At 38.2% G+C, this 22918-nt stretch overlaps 1 protein-coding gene across 3 annotated transcripts in view; it reads left to right on the top strand.

Moving 5' to 3' along the window:
- The window catches only part of prelid3a (PRELI domain containing 3A), a 56384-nt gene that overhangs the window by 14918 nt on the left and 18548 nt on the right, over positions 1 to 22918 (top strand). The window contains exon 1 of one of the 3 annotated variants that reach the window (XM_012964292.2): positions 9523 to 9547. The exons of 1 other annotated variant lie outside the window; for it this stretch is intronic. Coding sequence is in view for 1 of the 2 variants with exons in the window: in XM_012964291.2 (XP_012819745.1) it covers positions 12126 to 12211 (86 nt within the window). In the remaining variant the exon portion in view is untranslated. Of the gene's footprint in view, positions 1 to 9522; positions 9548 to 12094; positions 12212 to 22918 lie in introns of those variants that run through there. One more of the 3 variants, XM_012964291.2, reaches the window with a different exon arrangement.

Genomic DNA, 22918 nt, shown 5'->3' with positions numbered 1-22918 from the left:
GAGGCCTGATGGGATGCAAGCACAATGGGGAGGAGGGGATTGGGAGAGAGGGTCAAGGAAGTGGGGCGGAAGTGGCAATGTTGGAGAAGGGTGGAGACTTTCAACAAACTGGAGAGTTTAAAAAGATGCCAGACTGTAGGGAAATAATTTGCCTTTTGATAAAGCCACAGACGAAACGTGTGTCAGGGCATTTTTTATTGATACTTTCTAATCAAACGCCAGTTCCTTGGGGGGACAATTTTACTATTTGTTGTTTTTTTAAAAAAACGCCAGTTTCTTGGTTGATTGGTGTTTGTGTAGCCTTGTTAAAAATTATTTTTTTTTTAAAAATCAATTCAATTTTTGCTCCTGATCTTTTATCTCCAAATCTGTTTTCTGGCGAAGGTCCTAGGGGTTTGCAGTTTTGTTAGATTATACAGGTCTTTCAATTAGCCTAGATTAAGGTAATAATTGAGACTGCAGCCCCTGGGTTCCTATCTTCTCTTTTCTTTGTGGTATTCCCAGGGCAAATGTGAGACAGCAGTTTTCTTTGGGAATATCTCCACCATCTGTATTTTTCCAGTTTCCATTCTTACGTTTTATCAAGGTGGTTTATACCTTTTTATCAATAATATTTATTTATTCATCTATTTGGCTATTTTAGTGAACCAGAATTGTTGTTTGAATTTATGCACTGTTTACTTTAGTGATATGGCACTTTCATTGAAGTGAATACACTGATGAATTGTGCAGTGATTTTTTTGATGTAAGCACTAATCACTTTATTATCAATTGATCTTTTGTGTAATTGATTTTCTGAAGTAAGCACCAATCACTTTACTATTAATTGTTTTTTTAGCAATTGCATTAATTCAGTGATGAATTGCAGTTATGAAGTGCACATAGGACACAGTTTTGAATTAGTTGAATTTATTTCACCATTACCTGGTATAACCACCGAGATTCAAATAGGTGTTGAACTTGTTTATATTGGAAACATTATTGCTGGGTTGAGAGAGTCAGCTGCCTAATAGCCAACATTAGGCAACCAAAAAGTTTATAGACCAATATTACTTTTTCTAATTAATATTCTTCGCTAACATTAAAAGGGTTTTCTTTATTCTTTTTCGAAATCATTTTAATTACATATACCCTTGTTGGTTTGGAAATTCGGCAGGAATTTGTTGTACTAATAAGTGTGAGAGTCGTAGTTCCCCTTCTTTGATTATTAAGCTCACCATCCCCTTTGATGTTGCTCCCAGTGGCCTCAAAGCAGGTCTTCATTCCTGAGTTTCTAACTTGGAGGCAAGTTTTGGAGGCATAAAGACCATGGGTACTACCAAGCAGAGCCTCCTGTTGTCTGCCAATCCAAATAGGGGCAACAAAATAACCAGTTACAAAAAAATAGGGGCAACAAAATAAAAAGAAATAATAGAAAGTATAGTTTAATTCTTTTGTAGGCATAAATAAGTCTGTTTAACTTCACCTTTCTTGCTACTCTTACTAAATCATATCCTATTGTTGGGGACAGGAGCATAACTGTAAAGGAAACAGACCTTGCTTGGTACTTAATCATAGGCTGGAAAATTTCTTATAGACACTGAGTATTTAAGGACAAATTTCAATCAGATGAAGACAAAATTGACCAATCACAACAAACTTACAATTAAGGTCAGGGTTGTTGACCAGTAAAAAAAAAAGTATTTTAAATAGGCATAATGTGTGTACAAAAGGTTAAGTGCTCAAAGGTAAGTCAATGTGCTTAGATTAAATGTATATTTATACCAGTAAAGATATCATGCAGATATATTTATGTTTTTGCATGATTTCTTATATGATATATACCTTCTCATATAACTAAATGTAAAATTACTCATAGTAGTCATAGTAGTCTAAAAAGCAAAAGCTTAATTTACTAATACAGGAGGTGTCTCCTGATATTTCTTTGCACAGTTTGATTGTTCAGGAGTAATAGAACTAAGCATAAAATTTCAGTCAGGAATGTTTTGATCATGTTTTGATCATTTATAACAGTTCAAGGTTCTGGGAATCTATTAATATTCCCTAGTTCAGTCTTTTATAAATCAGCCCCTAGATTTTTGTAAAAAAAAATCATCAAAAACATCTTACAGCTACTATATTAGTAAATATCAGCATATATACTGTTGATTATATATTTGCTTAAACTATAATACAAAGATGCACCATATAGTATTGCCACCCAAGGTGATGCTACTTAGCCCAGCAGCATGCCACATGACCACTTGCACCTCGACCCTGAAAGCACACATCCCAAGCTTGTCACTCAGTCCCTTGTTATCAGACCCACCCCAGGTCATTGGCTTGCTTGTTTCCCCACTTCCCACCCTGGCCTTCTCTTGCTTCCACATCCACCCATCCCCACTAGGCACTTATTCCCACTCCTCCAAGGATGGTTACTCAGATTTGCATTCTCCCCAACTGCACCCAAGACATGTGTTACCTACCCCTAGATCTGAGACTGCTATAATAAAGATGAAGTTAAAGGAACAGTAACACCAAAATATGAAAGTGTATAAAAGTAATTACAATATAATGTACTGTTGCACTGCACTGGTGCAACTGTTGTGTTTGCCTAAGAAGGACTACTATAGTTTATATAAACACAGTTGCTCTGTAGCCATGGGGGCAGCCATTCAAAGGAGAAAAGGCACAGGTAATGTAGCAGATAACAGCCCCATTATATTCTACAGAGCTTATCTGTTATCTGCTATGTAACCTGTGCCTTTTCTCCTCTTTTCCAGCTTGAATGGCTGCCCCCATGGCTACACAGCAGGGTATTTATAAAAACTATAATAGAGTTTCTGTAGCGAGGCAACAATAAATCATATTCTAATTTACTTTAGCAAGGCTTGACATGGGGTTGCCACCCTAAGCCTTCCTATATATTCCCTATTCAAAACATTGACATCAAGTATAATTTTTACCGGCTGGGTGGCATTCCTTGCTTGAGATAAGTTTATATCAATCTCCAATGGGTAGCTAGGAAGTAGTATTTTAATTTAGTATACAGTAGAACCCCCATTTTACGTTTTTCAAGGGACCATGGAAAAAAGATTTAAAATTTTGTATTTTGTATTTTGTAAGCTCCCGGATAGGTGCGCATGCGCAGTGTGTATTATGAGGCGATAGTGGTGATGCTGACTTTCCCAAGATGGCGCCTGCGATTGCAAGACATGCGGAAACTTTACTTCCTAAAGTAAGCGCCCTTTTCAGCTTAAAATGAAGCGGTTTGCTAGGGAGAGGCATGTTAAAAACAATGTAAAATGCGGGAAATACAAACTTAAATTCCGGGAAGAGAGCCCATAGGAATGCATACAAATTGGTGGGACCACAATAAAATGGTGTAAAAGGCGGGAAAACGTTAAATCCGGGGACGTAAATTCAGGATTCTACTGTATAAATGTAATTTTACTATAATGTACTTTAATTTAACGAAATTGTACTGTAATTGAACACTTTAAATAGTACAGTTAAATTGTATATTAAGGGAGATTCATATTTTTGATTTTTTTTTAAAATCAGGGTATCAGGTTATCAGATCAACTTCTGATGTGCAGTAACGTATCATGTAGCCACCTTGTGGGGGGTGATGAGTCAACGTAAATCAGTGCTACATAGTTGGAAGCTGCTAGTAAGTTGCTCTAGCTCCCCAAACAACACTTTTTTTCCCCTCTGCTTGCACCTCAAACTTCTGTTAGAGAACAAAAAAAGTTGCTTTCCCACCATTCCCTCTGCCACGTCAGCTCCCAATTTCCTTAGTTATTACATTTTCTGCTCAGAGTACCAACTCTGTTCCAGGGAACTAAAAAAAAATACTTTACTGGTTGCCAACAGTACATGCTTCCTCCAGAGCCTGTTCTCCCAATTTGACCAAAAAGGAAAGAGGTTTTGTGCAAACTAGGGCCAAGTAAAATTGTCATCATTTTAGTTATTTACCAAAAAGAAAATAAATGAAAGCAGAAATTAAGTCTTGTTAATTAAATTAAAATAATAACTAAATCGGTTCACTAGCTATTCACTTTCTCATCTCTGGTAGTATATTGAGCCTGCGGTGTGAACAATGCAGGGGGTGAACAATGTAGACACTAAAAGGTGTGAACAACACAGGGGCTTATAGGTGATATTTTACTGATAACAAGTTTACTACACTATTCTTCTGAGTGTTTAGTAATTAATTCTGATTAACACACTAAGGAAGGAAGGTTTGAATATTTATAATCTATCTTTAAAGTAATACTGACACTAAAAAACTGCTCTTCAAAGTATGAAAGTACATTAAAAGTTACATATTGGTCATGTTGATGGTTTTTCACTGATAGCTCTGCTTTTGTAAGTAATTGTTATTTAAGTTCCTAAACCTGACTGTTTTGCCAACCTGACTGTCCCTTCTCAGCCTGTCAGTTATAGCTTCTAATGCTAACGGCCTCCTGCTGCACATATATGGCAGCCCCCTCATAGAGGAACATGGGGTTCTGATAAATAATGTAAAAGCATTGGATATATAGTTTTTTGATAAAATTATAAATGGGGTGCAAAAACAATGTTATGATAGATATAAACAAATGTTTAATTTCTGGTGTCAGTGTCTCTTTAAAGGACATGTAAAGCCTACATTTTTCTACCAATACAGGGGATTACATATTTGCACAGTACAGGGGGATTACAGCCTGAATCTGCAGACACATGTGTGAACAATGCATGGGGCCAGTTAATCTCGGTACTGATACCATTTAAATATAGGTAAACCATCAAAGCAGCCAGACAGATGGGAGGGGGGGGCACACAGAGGGGGTTGTGGGCTGCCAGTTGGACAGCACTGCTTTAACACATTATTTATAAAGCGCCAGGGTACGCAGCTCTGTACAATCTTACAATATACAAAATTACACACAGGGAGGACAAGTGTTATAATAAATAAGTATAAATACACAGGGAGTAAGTGCCATGTGATATGAGACACAGTAGGAAGGAGGTCCCTGCCCCGTAGAGCTTATAATGTAAGTGGTTGGGTAACATACAGGCACAAATCGGAAGGTAAGAGTGCACTAGGTATGGGCATTTGCCCTTAAGCGCAGGACTGGGCAAAGTAATGTTTTAGTGCTCCAGAAGGTAGCATCTGAGTTTTATCTTAAAGAGAGTGAGTGTTCCCTCTTAGGGCTCTGGCACACGGGGAGATTAGTTGCCCGCGACAAAACTCCCTGTTCGCGGGCGACTAATCTCCCCGAGTTGTCATGACCCGCCATCCCACCGGCGAACATGTAAATCGCCGGCGGGATGGCACACGCGGCGGCGCGATTTCCCGAAATCACCGAAAAAGACTTGCGAGGCTTTGTTGCGGGCGACTAATCTCCCCGTGTGCCAGAGCCCTTAGGAGAGAGCAGGAGGATCCTGGCAGCAGAGTTTAAGATTGATTGCAGGGGAGAGAGGTGGGAGTCTGGGAGGCCAGTTAGTAGGAGATTGCAAAGGATAAGGGCATGGATTAGTGTTTTTGCTTTTACTTGTGAAAGAAAGGGGTGTATCTTGGCAATATTCCGGAGGAAAAAACGTCAGGTTATGGCAGTGTTATTAATATGGTTAGAGAAGGAGAGGGACTGGTCAAAGATGACCCCAAGGCAATGTGCAGAATTAACAGGGTTAATGGTCATGCCGTCAATAGTGATGGCGAAAGGAGGAGAAGGGCTAGGTTTGGGCGGGAAGACCATGAGCTCTGTTTTAGCTATGTTAAGTTTGAGGTGGCGATGGTTCATCCAGGAGGAGATAGCCAGGAGGCAATTAGCAATCTGGGTTTGAACATCAGAGGTTAGTGCAGCGGTGTCTAAATATATCTGTATCATCTGCATATAAGTGATATTCAAGACCAAAAGAAGAAATAAGGTCTCCTAAAGCGAGAGTGTACAGGAAGAACAGCAGAGGACCAAGCACAGAGCCCTGAGGCACCCCCACACTAAGCGGAACCGGGGTAGAGGATTTGTTAGCAAGAGCAACAGAGAAGGAGCGGTTAGAAAGATAGGAAGAGAACCAGGATGCAGCCTGATCCCGGGTACCCAGAGAATAGAGAATTTGCATAAGGACAGAATGGTTGACAGAGTCAAAAGGTCCAAAAGGGAAAGGTCCAGGACTGAGTAGCGCCACTTGACCGTGGCAGTCTGGAGATCATTTGCCACTCTACATAAGGCCGTCTCAGTGGAGTGTACAGTCCGAAAACCAGACTGCATAGGGTCCAGCAGATTATGGGTGCAGAGGAAGTTAGTGACACGAGAAAGAGGAGTTTAGAGGCTAGGGGCAGGAGAGAGATGGGACGGTAGTGAAAAAGGCAGGACAGGTCCAGTGTAGCCTTTTTAAAGGAGACATATACAATAATTTTTTACTTTATCTTAAAAAGCAGCTAACACAGAAAAATTGAATACAATAAAGTTTATTTTCTACTTACTCTTCAAGAAGGCTGTTAAATCCCTGCTGAAACGCTGCAGCCCCTCCCATCCACAGGGCTTCCTGCCAGAACAAAGTTTCTGTCTTCAGCTAGGGCCGCCGGCCCCAGCTTCTTTCCTACTGACACGCTGCAGCCAGTGAGAGAGGAGTGGGCGTGAGATGTGGGCGGGGACTTTGGTGATGTCATTTCCCTGCCCACATCAGTCACGCTGGGGTCCTGCTCACTGTGCTGCTCACTGTCCCGCCCAGCCCTCCTGAAAAGCTGTTCACTTGGCTGGCAGCGTCTGTGACTCGATCCTTGTAAGTAAGCCTCTTCACTCTCTTTATTGAAAAATAATATTTTGCCAAAAAAAACGTTTTTTATACTAAAGGAATCTATTCTATAGACTGTACCTAATGAAAAGAAATGTTTGTTTTTACATGCAACTCCCTGCAACTTGTACTTTGATACCTAAACTGGGTTTTTTTTTTTTGTATTTTCCCCTGCAACAACTCCCTGCAACTTGTACTTTGACACCTAAACTGGGGGTTTTTTTTTGTATTTTCCCCTGCAACAACTCCCTGCAACTTGTACTTTGACACCTAAACTGGGGGGTTTTTTTTGTATTTTCCCCTGCAACAACTCCCTGCAACTTGTACTTTGACACCTAAACTGGCTGTTTTTTGGTATTTTCCCCTGCAACAACTCCCTGCAACTTGTACTTTGATACCTAAACTGGCTGTTTTTTTTGTATTTTCCCCTGCAACAACTCCCTGCAACTTGTACTTTGATACCTAAACTGGCCGTTTTTTGGTACTTTCCCCTGCAACAACTCCCTGCAACTTGTACTTTGACACCTAAACTGGCCGTTTTTTGGTATTTTCCCCTGCAACAACTCCCTGCAACTTGTACTTTGATACCTAAACTGGGGGTTTTTTTGGTATTTTCTCCTGCAACAACTCCCTGCAACTTGTACTTTGACACCTAAACTGGCCGTTTTTTGGTATTTTCCCCTGCAACTTGTACTTTGATACCTAAACTGGCCGTTTTTTGGTATTTTCCCCTGCAACAACTCCCTGCAACTTGTACTTTGATACCTAAACTGGCCGTTTTTTGGTATTTTCCCCTGCAACAACTCCCTGCAACTTGTACTTTGACACCTAAACTGGGTTTTTTTTTTTTGGTATTTTCCCCTGCAACAACTCCCTGCAACTTGTACTTTGACACCTAAACTGGGGTTTTTTTTTTATTTTCCCTGCAACAACTCCCTGCAACTTGTACTTTGACACCTAAACTGGCTGTTTTTTGGTATTTTCCCCTGCAACAACTCCCTGCAACTTGTACTTTGATACCTAAACTGGCTGTTTTTTGGTATTTTCCCCTGCAACAACTCCCTGCAACTTGTACTTTGATACCTAAACTGGCCGTTTTTTGGTATTTTCCCCTGCAACAACTCCCTGCAACTTGTACTTTGATACCTAAACTGGGGTTTTTTTTTGGTATTTTCTCCTGCAACAACTCCCTGCAACTTGTACTTTGACACCTAAACTGGCCGTTTTTTGGTATTTTCCCCTGCAACAACTCCCTGCAACTAGTACTTTGATACCTAAACTGGCCGTTTTTTGGTATTTTCCCCCTGCAACAACTCCCTGCAACTTGTACTTTGATACCTAAACTGGCTGTTTTTTGGTATTTTCCCCTGCAACAACTCCCTGCAACTTGTACTTTGATACCTAAACTGGCCGTTTTTTGGTATTTTCCCCTGCAACAACTCCCTGCAACTTGTACTTTGATACCTAAACTGGCCGTTTTTTGGTATTTTCCCCTGCAACAACTCCCTGCAACTTGTACTTTGATACCTAAACTGGCTGTTTTTTGGTATTTTCCCCTGCAACAACTCCCTGCAACTTGTACTTTGATACCTAAACTGGCTGTTTTTTGGTATTTTCTCCTGCAACAACTCCCTGCAACTTGTACTTTGATACCTAAACTGGCTGTTTTTTTGGTATTTTCCCCTGCAACAACTCCCTGCAACTTGTACTTTGATACCTAAACTGGCTGTTTTTTGGTATTTTCCCCTGCAACAACTCCCTGCAACTTGTACTTTGATACCTAAACTGGCCGTTTTTTGGTATTTTCCCCTGCAACAACTCCCTGCAACTTGTACTTTGATACCTAAACTGGCCGTTTTTTGGTATTTTCCCCTGCAACAACTCCCTGCAACTTGTACTTTGATACCTAAACTGGCCGTTTTTTGGTATTTTCCCCTGCAACAACTCCCTGCAACTTGTACTTTGATACCTAAACTGGCCGTTTTTTGGTATTTTCTCCTGCAACAACTCCCTGCAACTTGTACTTTGATACCTAAACTGGCTGTTTTTTGGTATTTTCCCCTGCAACAACTCCCTGCAACTTGTACTTTGATACCTAAACTGGCCGTTTTTTGGTATTTTCCCCTGCAACAACTCCCTGCAACTTGTACTTTGATACCTAAACTGGCTGTTTTTTGGTATTTTCCCCTGCAACTTGTACTTTGATACCTAAACTGCCCGTTTTTTGGTATTTTCCCCTGCAACAACTCCCTGCAACTTGTACTTTGATACCTAAACTGGCTGTTTTTTGGTATTTTCCCCTGCAACAACTCCCTGCAACTTGTACTTTGATACCTAAACTGGCCGTTTTTTGGTATTTTCCCCTGCAACTTGTACTTTAATACCTAAACTGGCCGTTTTTTGGTATTTTCCCCTGCAACAACTCCCTGCAACTTGTACTTTGATACCTAAACTGGCCGTTTTTTGGTATTTTCCCCTGCAACAACTCCCTGCAACTTGTACTTTGATACCTAAGCTGGGGTTTTTTTGCATTTTCTCCTGCAACAACTCCCTGCAACTTGTAAAGATCAGGCAGCAGCACAGGACAGCTATGTGCAGACTGGTAACAGATACACAGGCAGGGGGGTGGGAGGGGTTTCCCTGCTACAGCAGAGTTCAGCCTGTCAGTCAGTGCTGTGACCATTTCCTGTGGGAGAATGAAGAGACACTCCCATCTCTCATTTCAGTTTAGCTTCAGAGGAGTGAAGATCTCTCTGCAGCTCTGATATAAAAACGATTTTAGCAGGTAAAATGCATTCAAATCGTTTTCTTTCTGCAAGATTACATAGATTGAAGAAAGATGAATTATATAACTGAATATGAAGGTGATATGAAATGTCTCCTTTAAGAATGGGTTTGACAGATGCTTGTTTGAATAGAGAGGGAAAAGTACCAGAAGCCAGAGAGGTATTGAATATGTGGGTAAGAGCTGAAGTATCATTTTATTGCTTTAAACCATCTCTCTACTGTGGGTTGTGGTGGGGGATTTGTTTCTCAAGTACAGGAGAATCATTGCTTTAGCTGCTACTAATAGTTTAGTAGCCCCCCTTGGGCTAAAACTGGAGCAGTAGGATTGTTAAAGGGTTTATTTCAGGGGGCTCAAACTCAATTTACCTGGGGGCCGCAGGAGGCAAAGTCAGGATGAGGCTGGGCCGCATAAGGGATTTCACAAAAAATTGGCTTTCAAGGGATAATGCAAGGCACGGCGGGCGGGAGCTGCTGATTGCGGAAATGACGTTATGCCATCATAACAGTTATTATGGGAAGACGTTCTGTGTGCACAATTAGCTCCCGCCTTGCATTATCCCTTGAATCGCAATAAAAATCGCAATCCATTCATTGCTTTTGAGAAGGCGTTGGTGCGGGCCACAAAATATTGTACCGAGGGCCGCAAATGGCCCGCGGGCCGCGAGTTTGAGACCCCTGGTTTATTTATTAGTACAACTGGGCAAAACATTCAAATATGTTCTAAGTTTTCCACCTCTGTTTCACATTTCCAGCAGCTACCTGAAGGCATCAGGTGCATCTTATATAACACTGTTGGTTTGATAGTAAAATATAAGAAGATATATGTATAATATTCTTTATATTTTTAATAATAACAAGTTTACTCTGCTTTTCTTCTGAGTGTTTAGTAATTAATTCTGATTCCAAATAACACACTAAGGAAAAAAGGTTTGAATATGTATAATCCATCTTTAAAGGACATGTAAAGCCTACATTTTTCTACCATGTATATCAGTTGGGCACATCTTCCCCACCCAGACAGCATCATTTGCACTGCATATGTATATATGCATATATCCTCTGCTTGCCAGCACCATCACATTTTTCCAAAGCATTTTCCCATTGAATCATCGTGTGTGATGTAACTGCAAACAGCACATGTTCACTGTAAAGTTCATGCAATGAAGAATGCAGACTTACACAGGAAGAACTTACTTTGATTAAAAAAAAAAAAAAATTTAATCAAATACAGTAGAACCCATTTTAAATTTTTCAGAGGACCAGAAAAAATGGTGTAAAATGTGAAATCAGGGGAATGCATTAAACTGAGGAAAAACAGAAAAACCTAAAATCAGGATATGTAAAATGGAGGTTACGCTGTAGTTAAGCAGGGATAATGAGAAGTTTATTGAATGGCTGGGGGATGCAGGGGATCCATTCTTGCATCCTCTATCAAGGCAGATGCTAATCATTCACACTGCAAAGCTCAAATCAGTCTGAAGCAGCTGTGAGTAACTGGTGTGTAGTAGTCGCTGCTGTTAACATTTCAGAAGACCCACAGTAAAGTAACTTATGGATATAACATATTTGTGAAATGGGTTTCCTTAAAAATTGTAAGTGTTGAAATACTTTCAAACAGTGAACTAAGAATTACCTTTATCACCCCAACTCTGCTTTACACATTGGTGCTGTTTGTCAGTGCAAAGGGACAGCACATGAAGCTCAGAGCATACATAGCAAAATCCCATGATCAACTTTTATAATATTCACCCATCGTGTCACATCAGGGCTGACTGAGCTAGCTTACAGATTGCTTTATGTAAACTTCTTACATTAAAATGAGTAGGAATATGGATATGTAATGCATATCTCCAGGAATGTGCAACCTGATGCTCTACACCAGTAAGGTGGAGCTAGGGTTGCCACCTGTCCAGTTTTGACCCAGACAGCCCCGTTCTAGGAAAGGGCTGTCCAGGTCAAAGCTGCCTGCCCAGTTTACCAAATTAGGAAAGCCAGGCAAGGCTCTCTGAGATTGACGGGGCAATCAGCCGATCGCCATTTCATAACCTAGGCGGAGCTCAATAATCAGCATGGGTGGAGAATGCCTCAGATTAATTCCTCAGGCTGCTTTTACTTGCAAAGAATTTTCCTAAAAAGGGTTAACCTGCAAGCACATATCTTTCAAAGGGATGCTACTGCTTAGGTGTTCTCAGCCTTTTCTTTTGCCAGGACCTCTCCTTCGTGTACATTGATACTCACATCTGAAACATTACTGTCATAGTACAATTAAGTAACATGTGTCTGCAAATGTTGTTTCTTTTGTACTAGAGCAGGGGTCCCCAACCCTTTTTACTCATTTTTTACTCAAATGTAAAAAGAGTTGGGGAGCAACACAATTCTAAAAACGTTCATGGGGGTTCCAAATAAGGGCTATGATTGGCTAACTGGTAGCCCTTATGGGGACTGGCAGCCTACAGGAGACTCTGTTTGGCAGTACACTTTTTTTATGCAACCAAAACTTATATCCAAGAAGGGATTCAAAAATAAGCATCTATTTTAGGCCACTGGGAGCAACATCCAACGGGTTGGTGAGCAACATGTTGCTACTGAGCCACTGGTTGGGGACCACTGTACTACTGGGTTACTTTAAATTACGAGTGGGCCCAAAATTAAGCTCTACATGGTAAGTACAATATTATATTATTCTTCCACACTTCTCCACGTGCATTAAACATGTAAAAAGGTGATTTTACAATCAGATCACAAATAATTACCAAATTTAAATGATATATTACTATACTGACTATTTTTACATCTCCCTAAAGGCATAACAAAATTATATAAAATATAATGTCCTTTATTTATACCCAGAAACTACATTTAAAAAGTACTTTCCCACCTTCAAAACAAGAGTCAGAATTTCCACAAGAAAAATATATGCGGTACATGTCTGGACTGGGATTCAAAATGGGCCCTTGCATTTCATGTATAAAGAGGCCTAAACAGCCCCCTAACAGTCCACTAAATAGTGACTGTCTATAGCATTTTACAGCAGCCCCTCTGGCATTTGCCAGAACTTACAGATTGACAGTCTGGGCCTGTTGTGGTACCAATGCACTTTAAAAGTGAATGCAGCAATGTAAATTGCCATTTAAGATGCATATATGCAAGTTTAGGTATCCCTTTAAGTGAGGTGTTGGGCTTGTGTAGATAACAAACCTTGTTGCTGGGAATCTAACCAGGGATGTTTTAATAAATGGGCAAAATGGGCATTTGCCCAGGGCCCACCAGGGTAGGGGACCACAAGCACACCTTTTATCTGGAATAACTTTTGTCATACATGTTACATCTATCTGCATACAAGTAGGTGTACTACATATATAGTTAGTGCCGTTAGTATGCATAGAAAGCAAAAAATATTAAAAAAAAAAAAAAAAATAACAGTGTGATGTGCCAAACTCTAGCCTATAAAGATTTGGTGTGGCAGTTTGAAACTCACAGGTGAAACTGGTTATATTAAGAAATTGTAGACAGCCAGGTACACATGCCCCAGACCTTCAGCTTAAGGGGAAATGGTAACAATCTTGTATAAAAACTGGACCACAGTCAATAACTGCTGCTTAAATGTTAATTATTTTAAACATTTATTAAATGTTTATTTAAAAGGTCACAACACCCTTTACATTGTGCAAATAAAGTAGCATTATGTGTGCCCTTATGACTAAGTCATAGGCCTTTTGCCCTTTTTGTCCAATTTTGATGCCAAAATGAGGTGCCATTTTGACAGATAATCCTGTGATGTTGGTAGATTGTCTTGACATTGTGTCAGTCCTAACAAATGGACCAACAGAAAAGTGACCATACGAGTGTATAGCCACTTGTACAGTAATTTAAGAGCTGTACTATTTTTGGCTTTGGCTCATATGGCATAGGGCAGCGCAGATTTCTCTGAGCACTAACCAAAGCCCCCTCCACCAGCCCGCATAGCACTTGTCCAGAATTGGCCATGCACAAGAACTCTCTCTTGTCTCTCAGATTCACGAAAGTCTTCATCAAAATTCGTAAAATAATTACCTGCATAAACAAAAGTAGCAAGCAGATCTATAAAACACTGATTTTATACTGTGTGCAATGAAGCTTTATTTGCTGAGTTATTCCTACTGACTAAATATCAAATAAAGTCAAATAAATCATTTAAATGCAATGCCTGTGCCTAATTATGCCTTTAAACGGCACATGAACCATACCTTAAACATATTTATCCAATTTTAATCTGTATGAGTCTACTTTTAGCCTAACCAGTAAGTCCAAGTTATCCCCCAAAATGTTTCCCTTTCCTATCACTGTTTGTACTGTCTGTCCCCTTTCCTATCACTGTTTGTACTCTTATTCAACCATAAGCATTACACACATTTGTTAATTTCCTACATATTGCTAAGAGTGAACATCCCCATCATTCTTCAGTTTAGAATCTTATGTGTTAAACTCACTTCTCATGTTCAGAAGTAGAAGGTAGTACCAGTTCAGCTTTGCCTGGCACAACTTGTTCCTTCTCAGAATGGCTCTTCTCTTCCCATTTATAGATTTTTGTCCTGCAAAATGCAAAATTAAGTAAATACCCAGCATATTTTGCCCTGCATTTGTCTTTCACCCCCAATAATCACAGGACTAATATTTCTAAATAATGTATATTTAGATTATATGTGTTATAAGTCTGAATTTCAATAACAGTTAAACCCTACTTCAACCTGTGGGCTAAAATCAAATTAAAATCTTATTTTCCCAGATTTATTCCTAACACTAGTCCAAGATATCCCTAATCATACTTTCTTCCTTGGGTTCCCTTTTCCCCAAAAACAAGCATAAGAAATTCATAAATTGCTTTTTTGAGACATTACTAACACTCTGCAGCTACAAAATGTTATATGGTAATTTTTGTGGAAATGCAAACAATCTATGAAGATTAACTCCAGGAAACTCACCCCTTATGTTGATATATTGTGAGCCAAGGAGTGATTGTGGTAAGGGGTGGCATATCCTCCTTGCCTGAAACTATATCTTCCTTTTCAGAATAAGTCTTCTCTTTCCATTTATAAAACTGTATCCTGCACAAAAAAGATTTATTATCATAATAGTAAAGATCTGTAAAGATGCTGCTCCTTTAATATTATATTTTAAAGAATCAGCCAAGCAATTAGCAACAATGACAAATAGACATAACTAAACTATGAAAACATAAAAATAATAAAACATCATGATCAGCGGCTTAAGTACAAGTGTAGCAGGGAGTGCAAATGCATCAATTCGACACCCACCTGTGGGACCCACCCTGAATAACTGTATTTCTGACCAAGATCACAGTTTACAGACCTGATTTTTTAAGCAAAATCTTCAAATCCATCTACCTTAGTTACTAGATGCATTAGATTGCTAACACATTATATCTAATCATAATAAAGATATTTCCTCATCAGATGATAATTGTACTTTTCATTTCAAAGGCTGCACACATGGCAACAGGGTGCTTAAATAAGCATCCAATTTAGGCAGTTTCGGCCTAAAGCTGGCCATAAAATTAATTGATATCAACTAATATCAACACCAAAGGCCAGTCACGTAGATTTGTGCAGTTTGGATATTCATGTCCATGCCCACATTGTACAATTCCTAACAATACTGGAACCCATGATAATCTGCCTTTATTTCTTATCTATGGACTTCAATGTTCTTAAACTATTACCCTACTACTTTTGTCATATGTCTCATTTTTAAGTACACACAATCCACATCAATTCCGAATATAAATTTCCTTCTTGGCCCTAGCAACAAATATTTTGGCTCCTTTAATGTAAAAAGTAAATATGACAAATATATTTATTTAATTAGATCAAGTATGAACATTAATATTCCTCTGGAGCTAAAAATATAGGTTTATAAAATGTGATGAAATGATCGTATAGAACATTTAAAAAAAACTTAGCATACTCACTGTGAACATTTTATATGAGTAAGTGACTCCAGTGATAATTTGTCAGTCACTTCCCGTGGTGCTGCTTGCTTTTTCTTTTCAGATAAAACCTTCTTCGGCTCTGGTTTTATTTCATCCTCAAAATGTACTTTACTGTATGAACAGAAAGTAAATTTAAAGTGTTAATTTTAAATGTGTATTTGTTCTATGTCTGTGGTATGTATAATAAGCCAAATGCTAGACAATATCTAATTGTTTTGGTGTCTTTCTGTTCTGGTTCAGTAGACTTTGATGGATAAACATTTCAAGCTTATTTTTCTTAATGCAGTAGTAGTGTTTTCTTTACTGAAAGATGTCTTCCTAAATCATTTTACCCTATAAGAGGCTACTTAAGGTGGCCTTAGATGGGCAGATTTAAGCTGCTGATTTAAGTCCTTCAGACTGATTCTGCAGCTTATCTGCCCATGTATAGGGACCTTCGACAGACCTCCCTGACTGATATCTGGCTGAATATTGGCCAGGTGTCGATCGGACAGGTTTCATTTTCCTGTTGCATTGGGGACTGCATCGCTTAAAGGAACAGTAACACCAAAAAATGAAAGTGTATAAAAGTAACTAAAATATAATGTGCTGCTGCCCTGCACTGGTAAAAGTTGTGTGTTTATTTCAGAAAGTCTACTATAATTTATATAAATAAGCTGCTGTGTAACCATGGGGGCAGCCATTCAAAGGAGAAAAGGCACAGGCACATAGCAGATAACAGATAAAACACTATTGTATTCTACAGAGCTTATCTGTTATCTGCTATGTAACCTGTGCCTTTTCTCCTTTTTTCCAGCTTGAATGGCTGCCCCCATGGCTACACAGCAGCTTATTATATAAATTATAGTAGTGTTACTGTAGCAAACACACCAGTTTTACCAGTGCAGGTGCAACAGTGCATTATATTTTTATTACTTTAAAGCTCTTTCATTTTTTGGTGTTACTGTTCCTTTAAGGTCATTTCGGCCTTGCCAAACAAGCACATCTTAACGTATATATCCCCACCATTTGATTATATAGAATGTGATAGCTGCTCAGCTTTATTTCAAAAACAACTATTAAAAATCAGTTAAAGTATAGTAGCCTCCCTTACCTTTTTGTTGGCGGCAGTTCTGACTCTGACTGCTCGTCACCTCTTTCTAAAGTTTTGAATGCAAAAATAGGTTTACGGCGTCCCAGGAGATGTAAGAACAAAAGCCTAAACATACAAAGGAAATTATTTTTTATTTAAAGCTCTTAGAATCCAGTAATACTTTCAACTCTTAAATATATCTACAACCCATATTTACCAAAGATGGCCATGAAAACATATTTAATACCCTACAGCTCCCTTCATTTTACATTTGCTCAAGATATGTACAAATAGAACTTGTTTTTAAATGTAATCTACATATATAAATCATCCATACTTTCTAAATTTCTGCATTATAGAAGCTTGTTGCTTGCTGAAAGCACACTAAACTACCTCCCCTTCTCATTCCATGAGAACTGTGTGATTTCTTTTAATTAACATAAAGAGCTCTCCATAAACAAAGCCCTCCTTTCCTCAAGTTGTAACCTTTGTAATATTTGATATACAAGGCCACTGTATTGGCTCATAGCCCACAGGGAGATTAGTTGCCCACTGTTAATCTCAAAACAGGTGACTAATCTCACTGAAACGCCACTGCCAGTGGGTTTATTAGTGTACTGGTAATTTATTCTTTTCTTACTCAAAGTGACCCAGTTAAAAGCAGGATTTTGGATAGTGAACGCAGTTTAAGTTATTGTTGGTTTAGAATAAAATATCAAAGATATTTCTAAATGAAAACAACAGGCAAAAGTATGTTCAGTGATAGCTCTATTGAGATAGTTTATGTTGAATAATTGAGTTATACTGCCCCTTTGACCCACCTAAATCTGAAACCCTGAAATATAGAAACTAGATTTTTAGATTGTAAGACTTACCATCCAGTGGCTCCTATAGCTGAAAGTATAAACAGGATAATAATTGAAACACCATATATGGCTTCTCTTATTTCCAGTTCTCTAGGGACCTGGGCTTCTCCCCACGGTGTTAAGTTCTTAGGCTCATCATAATTCTGTTCCTCTGCCTTATTTGTAGCCTGTGCATTTTCAACTTGTTGAGATTCATCATAATACTCATTATTACTTATTTGTGACTCTTCTTCCTTTGCTACTGCTACAGAAAAATACAATGTTAGTGATTCTTTCATGTATGTTTTATAATACGCTACTAATAAATGGTTGGCTGAATGAATTCTTATAAAATATACATTTTTTGCTACTGCTGAGATAATTAGCAATAATTGTCTGCTGCCTTTTGGGAGTCTTGTCACAAGGCCTCATATGGGCCATTCTGGAGTAAGAGAAGTAAAGTTAAGGAGATAGGCACCGGAGAATCCTTGGAGTCCCTCACCTCTGCTTCACCTTGGTTACATTTTGGGCAATTGTGAGTTTCTTATAGTTTCAATTCCGAGTTTTATGGGGAAGTAATAAGCATCATAAAAAAGTTTCAGGAACATTTCCTGATATGAAGGTATAGAGAATGTTTTAGTACAACTGTTAAATAGTCACAATATATCTTCCAAATCTAGTTCAGGAAAAAGCTGAGCCCACTCCCCCCCTTCACCGTGTTGTGTGGTGTAGTCGAGCAATACAAACAAGGTTTTGTAAAACTTGAAGATGGCGCCCCTGGTTTCCCCACCCTTGTTAAAAAGGCTATCCAATAGGTTGTTTCAGTCCTTCTCGGACAGGTGTTTACAGATATATTTGCCATAGTTATACATTTGCATACATTAGGTTTTGTGACAGAGGAAATCAGTCTTTGACTTTTTGGAAGGTCAGAGGCCTCTAAGATTTTGTGTTAACTACATGCTCATTTTACTTATCAACTTTTTAGGTAATGGTAGAAAGAAAAACCTCAACTGGCCTGGTGTGGCATTGCTTAAATTAGCTTAAAAAAACTTAAAATCATCTTTTAAAGTAGTGTATTTGCGTGGCAATGTCTAATTCCTATCAGCAGTCCTTTAATATAAAATTTATTCGAACTTTATAACAAACCAACAAATAAAATACAAAATACAAAGTTTTATTTTATGAAAATGAATTAATATGCAAATGGGTATTTTCCTTTAAAAAAATGTTTTACTGGTGATTAATTAAGTTAAGTACTTCATTTATTGATATATAATTAAAAAAAAATAGTAAATTTCAGTTGACAATAATTGAAATGTTTTGTCTTATTATTTTAATAATTAATTTTTTTAAAAAAAAAATTTTCCTGTTTACCTGATATAGCATGGTAGCACAGAAGGTAAAGTTCTAAAAGGATAATCCATAAAACAATATGTAGAGTAGACATCATACAATTGTGGTTACTGTGGAAAGATGCAAGAAAAGAAAGGGGGTGGGGGTGAGAAATAATAACAAGAATGAGGCAAGAAAAACAAATAAGATTTTAGAATTAACACATAACAGACACAGGCTTGAATCCATGCTACTGAGATAATAAAAAGCTGGTAGAATTAACTAATTAACTAGAGCCTATATTCTCTTGAGAGTATGTACTAGTCAGCTACCCTTAATTCTGAGTACTTAGAATTATGTCCAGTATCTTGGCAGTGCTAAAATAAATTTAAATAGTCAATAAAAACTTTTGTTGTGTAAAGCTGGCCATACATTTAAATATACGCTCATTTGGCGAGGATGCCAAATAAGTGGCTCTTACCCTGATATGCCCACCTTGAGGTTGGCAATATCGAGGGCCAAGTAATCAGATCACAACAAAGGGAAATGCAGGCCGCCAGGGCAACAACTGCATTAACAAGGCAATGTTGTCCTCTCCTCCACAAGACAGAATTTTTAAACCTGCCCTGTTATAATGCTGTTTTATTTCTATATAAACTCAAATGCTTTATTTGCTTGAAATTTGCTTTAAAATCTAAACCTCTAACCTATTTAGCTTTTCCATAAATCAGAGCCAGGCCAAGCTGGTTGGACACCTCACCTCCAACCCAACGTGCACGAGTATGCAGTAACAAGGTGCACAGGTAACTGCACAGAGGGGCAGGGGAGGGAGATAAAGTGATCAGAGACCATGGGGGGATAAGGGCCCAGACTAGGGCCCTCACTATAGCTCTCTAGGCACATGCCTCTTCTGCCAACCCCCTAGATCAGGCCCTGCATGAAATCATACTTTTTCTAATTTAAATTATATTTAAAATGTTCCATTAAAAAGTTTAAATCAAAATACTGCTGTTTGTAATAGTCACTATAATGTACTTACAGTTCTGTTCAATAGATATGCTTAAAATTATAGTCTTTTCTGCAGTGTGAAGATCTACAATCTGAACTTCACACATGCAGTGAAAGACTTGTAGGTTATGCTATAATGCCAATCTCTTGGCTGTAGGGCATGTGATGATGTCACAATGCTTATCTGCTAAACACATGACTCCTAATCATAAAGCGTAACTGCTGGCTGTAGGGCATGTGATGATGTCACAGTGCTGGTCTCCTGCTGGACACCTGGCACATAATGCTGTTCTGCTAGCAACAGTGCAGTATTTTATTCTAAAGTTTCTTTAAATATGCATCTTTCATATCTGAATCTGGAATAGAGATGTTATTCCTACATGATCCAAATGTAGATTTAGATTTTTGAGCCTAAATGTATATGTTAAATTTATAGCAGTACAATTCGTCCAAGCTTGCAGTTTGCAGGGCATGTCTAAAAAGTACTGATTTAATTATTGTAAACATACAAAATATTTATTAAATCATGTAAATAATAAATGAATACTAGATTGATGTTACATCATCTTCTTGACTTTAAGGGGCTAATTTATTATTTTAGTCAAAATGTAAAGCCCACTGGTTTAATGTCTGTTATTATGTCATCTTGTGCTAGGTTTTCCTGTATATTGATTTATTTTATTGATTTTAATCCTGTTCCTGACCTTACCTGACTGCCCTGTCCATTTGCCTGGACTCAGATTTTGTTTACAAAACACAGAAAGAAATCGCCAGCACTCGGTCTAACCCACGCTGTAGTGTTGACCAGCTGCTAGAAACACACAATTGTGCCAGCGCTCGGTCTAACCCACAATCTGGAGTTGACCAGCTGCTATAAACAATAAAAAGCCATTAATTATACACAAAGAGAAAGAAAGTTTGCCAGCGCTTAGTTTGTTTGTTAATTTTGGCCAAAGTGTGGTACTAACACCTCATTTTTTGTAAAAATTATTTTTAAAGGCAAACTAAGCGCTGGCAAACTTTCTTTCTCTTTGTGTATAATTAATGGCTTTTTATCGTTTATAGCAGCTGGTCAACTCCAGATTGTGGGTTAGACCGAGCGCTGGCACAATAGTGTGTTTCTAGCAGCTGGTCAACACTACAGCGTGGGTTAGACCGAGTGCTGGCGATTTCTTTCTGTGTTTTGTGTACAAATTGTAGCCAAATTTTGCTTCTAGATGCTATGTAGCCTTTAAACCAATGAATCACTTTCATGTGTGTGCTAATGAGCTGGGGCTTAAAAGCTCCCTGCTTTTCCACTAGAGCCTTTTTGAGCTAAAGGTAGGTGCAATAGGTCTTAATACTCAGTCACATTGTTTTCTGGGGGACTTTATTTTAATTGCATCACAGACTCAAAGTCATTACACAGTGTAGGACTCACGTACAATGAGGGGCCTTGACGTGGCACGTGAGCTTACATATTTTGGCCAAAGTGTGGTACTAACACCTCATTTTTTGTAAAAATTATTTTTAAAGGCAAACTAAGCGCTGGCAAACTTTCTTTCTCTTTGTGTCAGATTTTGTTTAACCTCTTCTGTGCCTTGCTTTGGATTTAAGGTCACCATTTTTTACCACCTTACCTTGCTTACCCTGGCTTTGCCATTACTTACCTCTCTGTTTTGTATTACCTGCCTGTGCTTTAATTAAGGGTGTATACTGTTTTTGAATACTTGTCCTGATTGATACTCTGTATGGAGCAAAACAAAACACTGCTGTATATAAAAATCAAAATTTATTCAGTCCTTTAAAAGCATGTTATGCATGTACAAAGAATAGGACCATACGCTTGACGTGTTGCAGCTTTTGAGAAAGTGGCGTGACGCCATGAAACGCGTCAAGGTATGGTTATATTTTTGTACATGCATAACATACTTTTAAAGGACCAAATACATTTTGATTCTTATATACAGCAGTGTTTTGTTTTGCTCCATAAAAAATTTCTTCTCCTTAAGGCTAGGGTTGCTACCTTGATGACAATGTTACTAATAGAGAAAAAATATAGTAAGACCAGTGTTTTTTTTCCAGAAAAGGTGGCACACCCCACTTAAGGCCCACAGAAATGTTAGTTTGCTGAGATGACTTACTTGTATGTTTAATCTGTTAAATCTATTGAAAAATTAAAAAAAAATCAAAAACCATACAGATACATACTGTCCAGTTGCTAAATATTATTTTTTTATTTTTTACATACTGGGGCCTTTATTGAAGTAATGCAGGGGTCTGTAGATTTATGACTGTATGTAAAAAATGTAAATAAGGCAATTATTGAAAAGGCAATTATTAAAAAGAAACTGACTAATTAAAATGGGCAATTTAGCACTTAGTTGTGGTTCAGACTGGTTAGCAGAACAGTAGAAAACCAATACATAGAAAGAAAATGTGTAAGGAAAAAAATTAATAGTTTAAAAAATGATTTAGAATCTTTAAAATGATGGCTAAAATGCTACAGGAGCTATCAGCAAAGTTTGAATCAAATACAGTAGAACCTATTTCAATTTTTCAGAGAATCAGAAAAAAATTGTGTAAATCTGTGAAAATGTGAAATCAAAGAAATACATTATGCATTATAAAAAAAAAGATGTAAAATGAGGGTAAACTTAAAATCAGGATATGTAAAATGGAGGTTACGCTGTAGTTAAGCAGGGATAATGAGAAGTTTATTGAAAGGCTGGGGGATGCAGGGGATCCATTCTTGCATCCTCTAACAAGGCAGATGCTAATCATTCACACTGCAAAGCTCAAATCAGTCTGAAGCAGCTGTGAGTAACTTGTGTGTAGTAGTCGCTGCTGTTAACAATTCAGAAGACCCACAGTAAAATAACTTATGGATAAAACATATTTGTGAAATGGGTTTCCTTAAAAATTGTAACAGTTCAAATACTTTATTAACACTTTACATTTATCACCCCAACTCTGCTTTACACATTGGTGCTGTTTGTCAGTACAAAGGGACAGCACATGAAGCTCAGAGCATACATAGCAAAATCCCACGATCAACATTTTTAATTATCTGAGCAGGGCCTTCACCCTTGTCACATCAGAGCTGACTGAGCTATTTTACTATATAAGGCTGATGCCACACCA

This window comes from Xenopus tropicalis, chromosome 6 (genome assembly GCF_000004195.4).
Source record: "Xenopus tropicalis strain Nigerian chromosome 6, UCB_Xtro_10.0, whole genome shotgun sequence".
Lineage (NCBI taxonomy): Eukaryota > Metazoa > Chordata > Amphibia > Anura > Pipidae > Xenopus > Xenopus tropicalis.
Note: the sequence above shows the minus strand (reverse complement) of the source record. Positions and strands in the feature narration are given on the sequence as shown.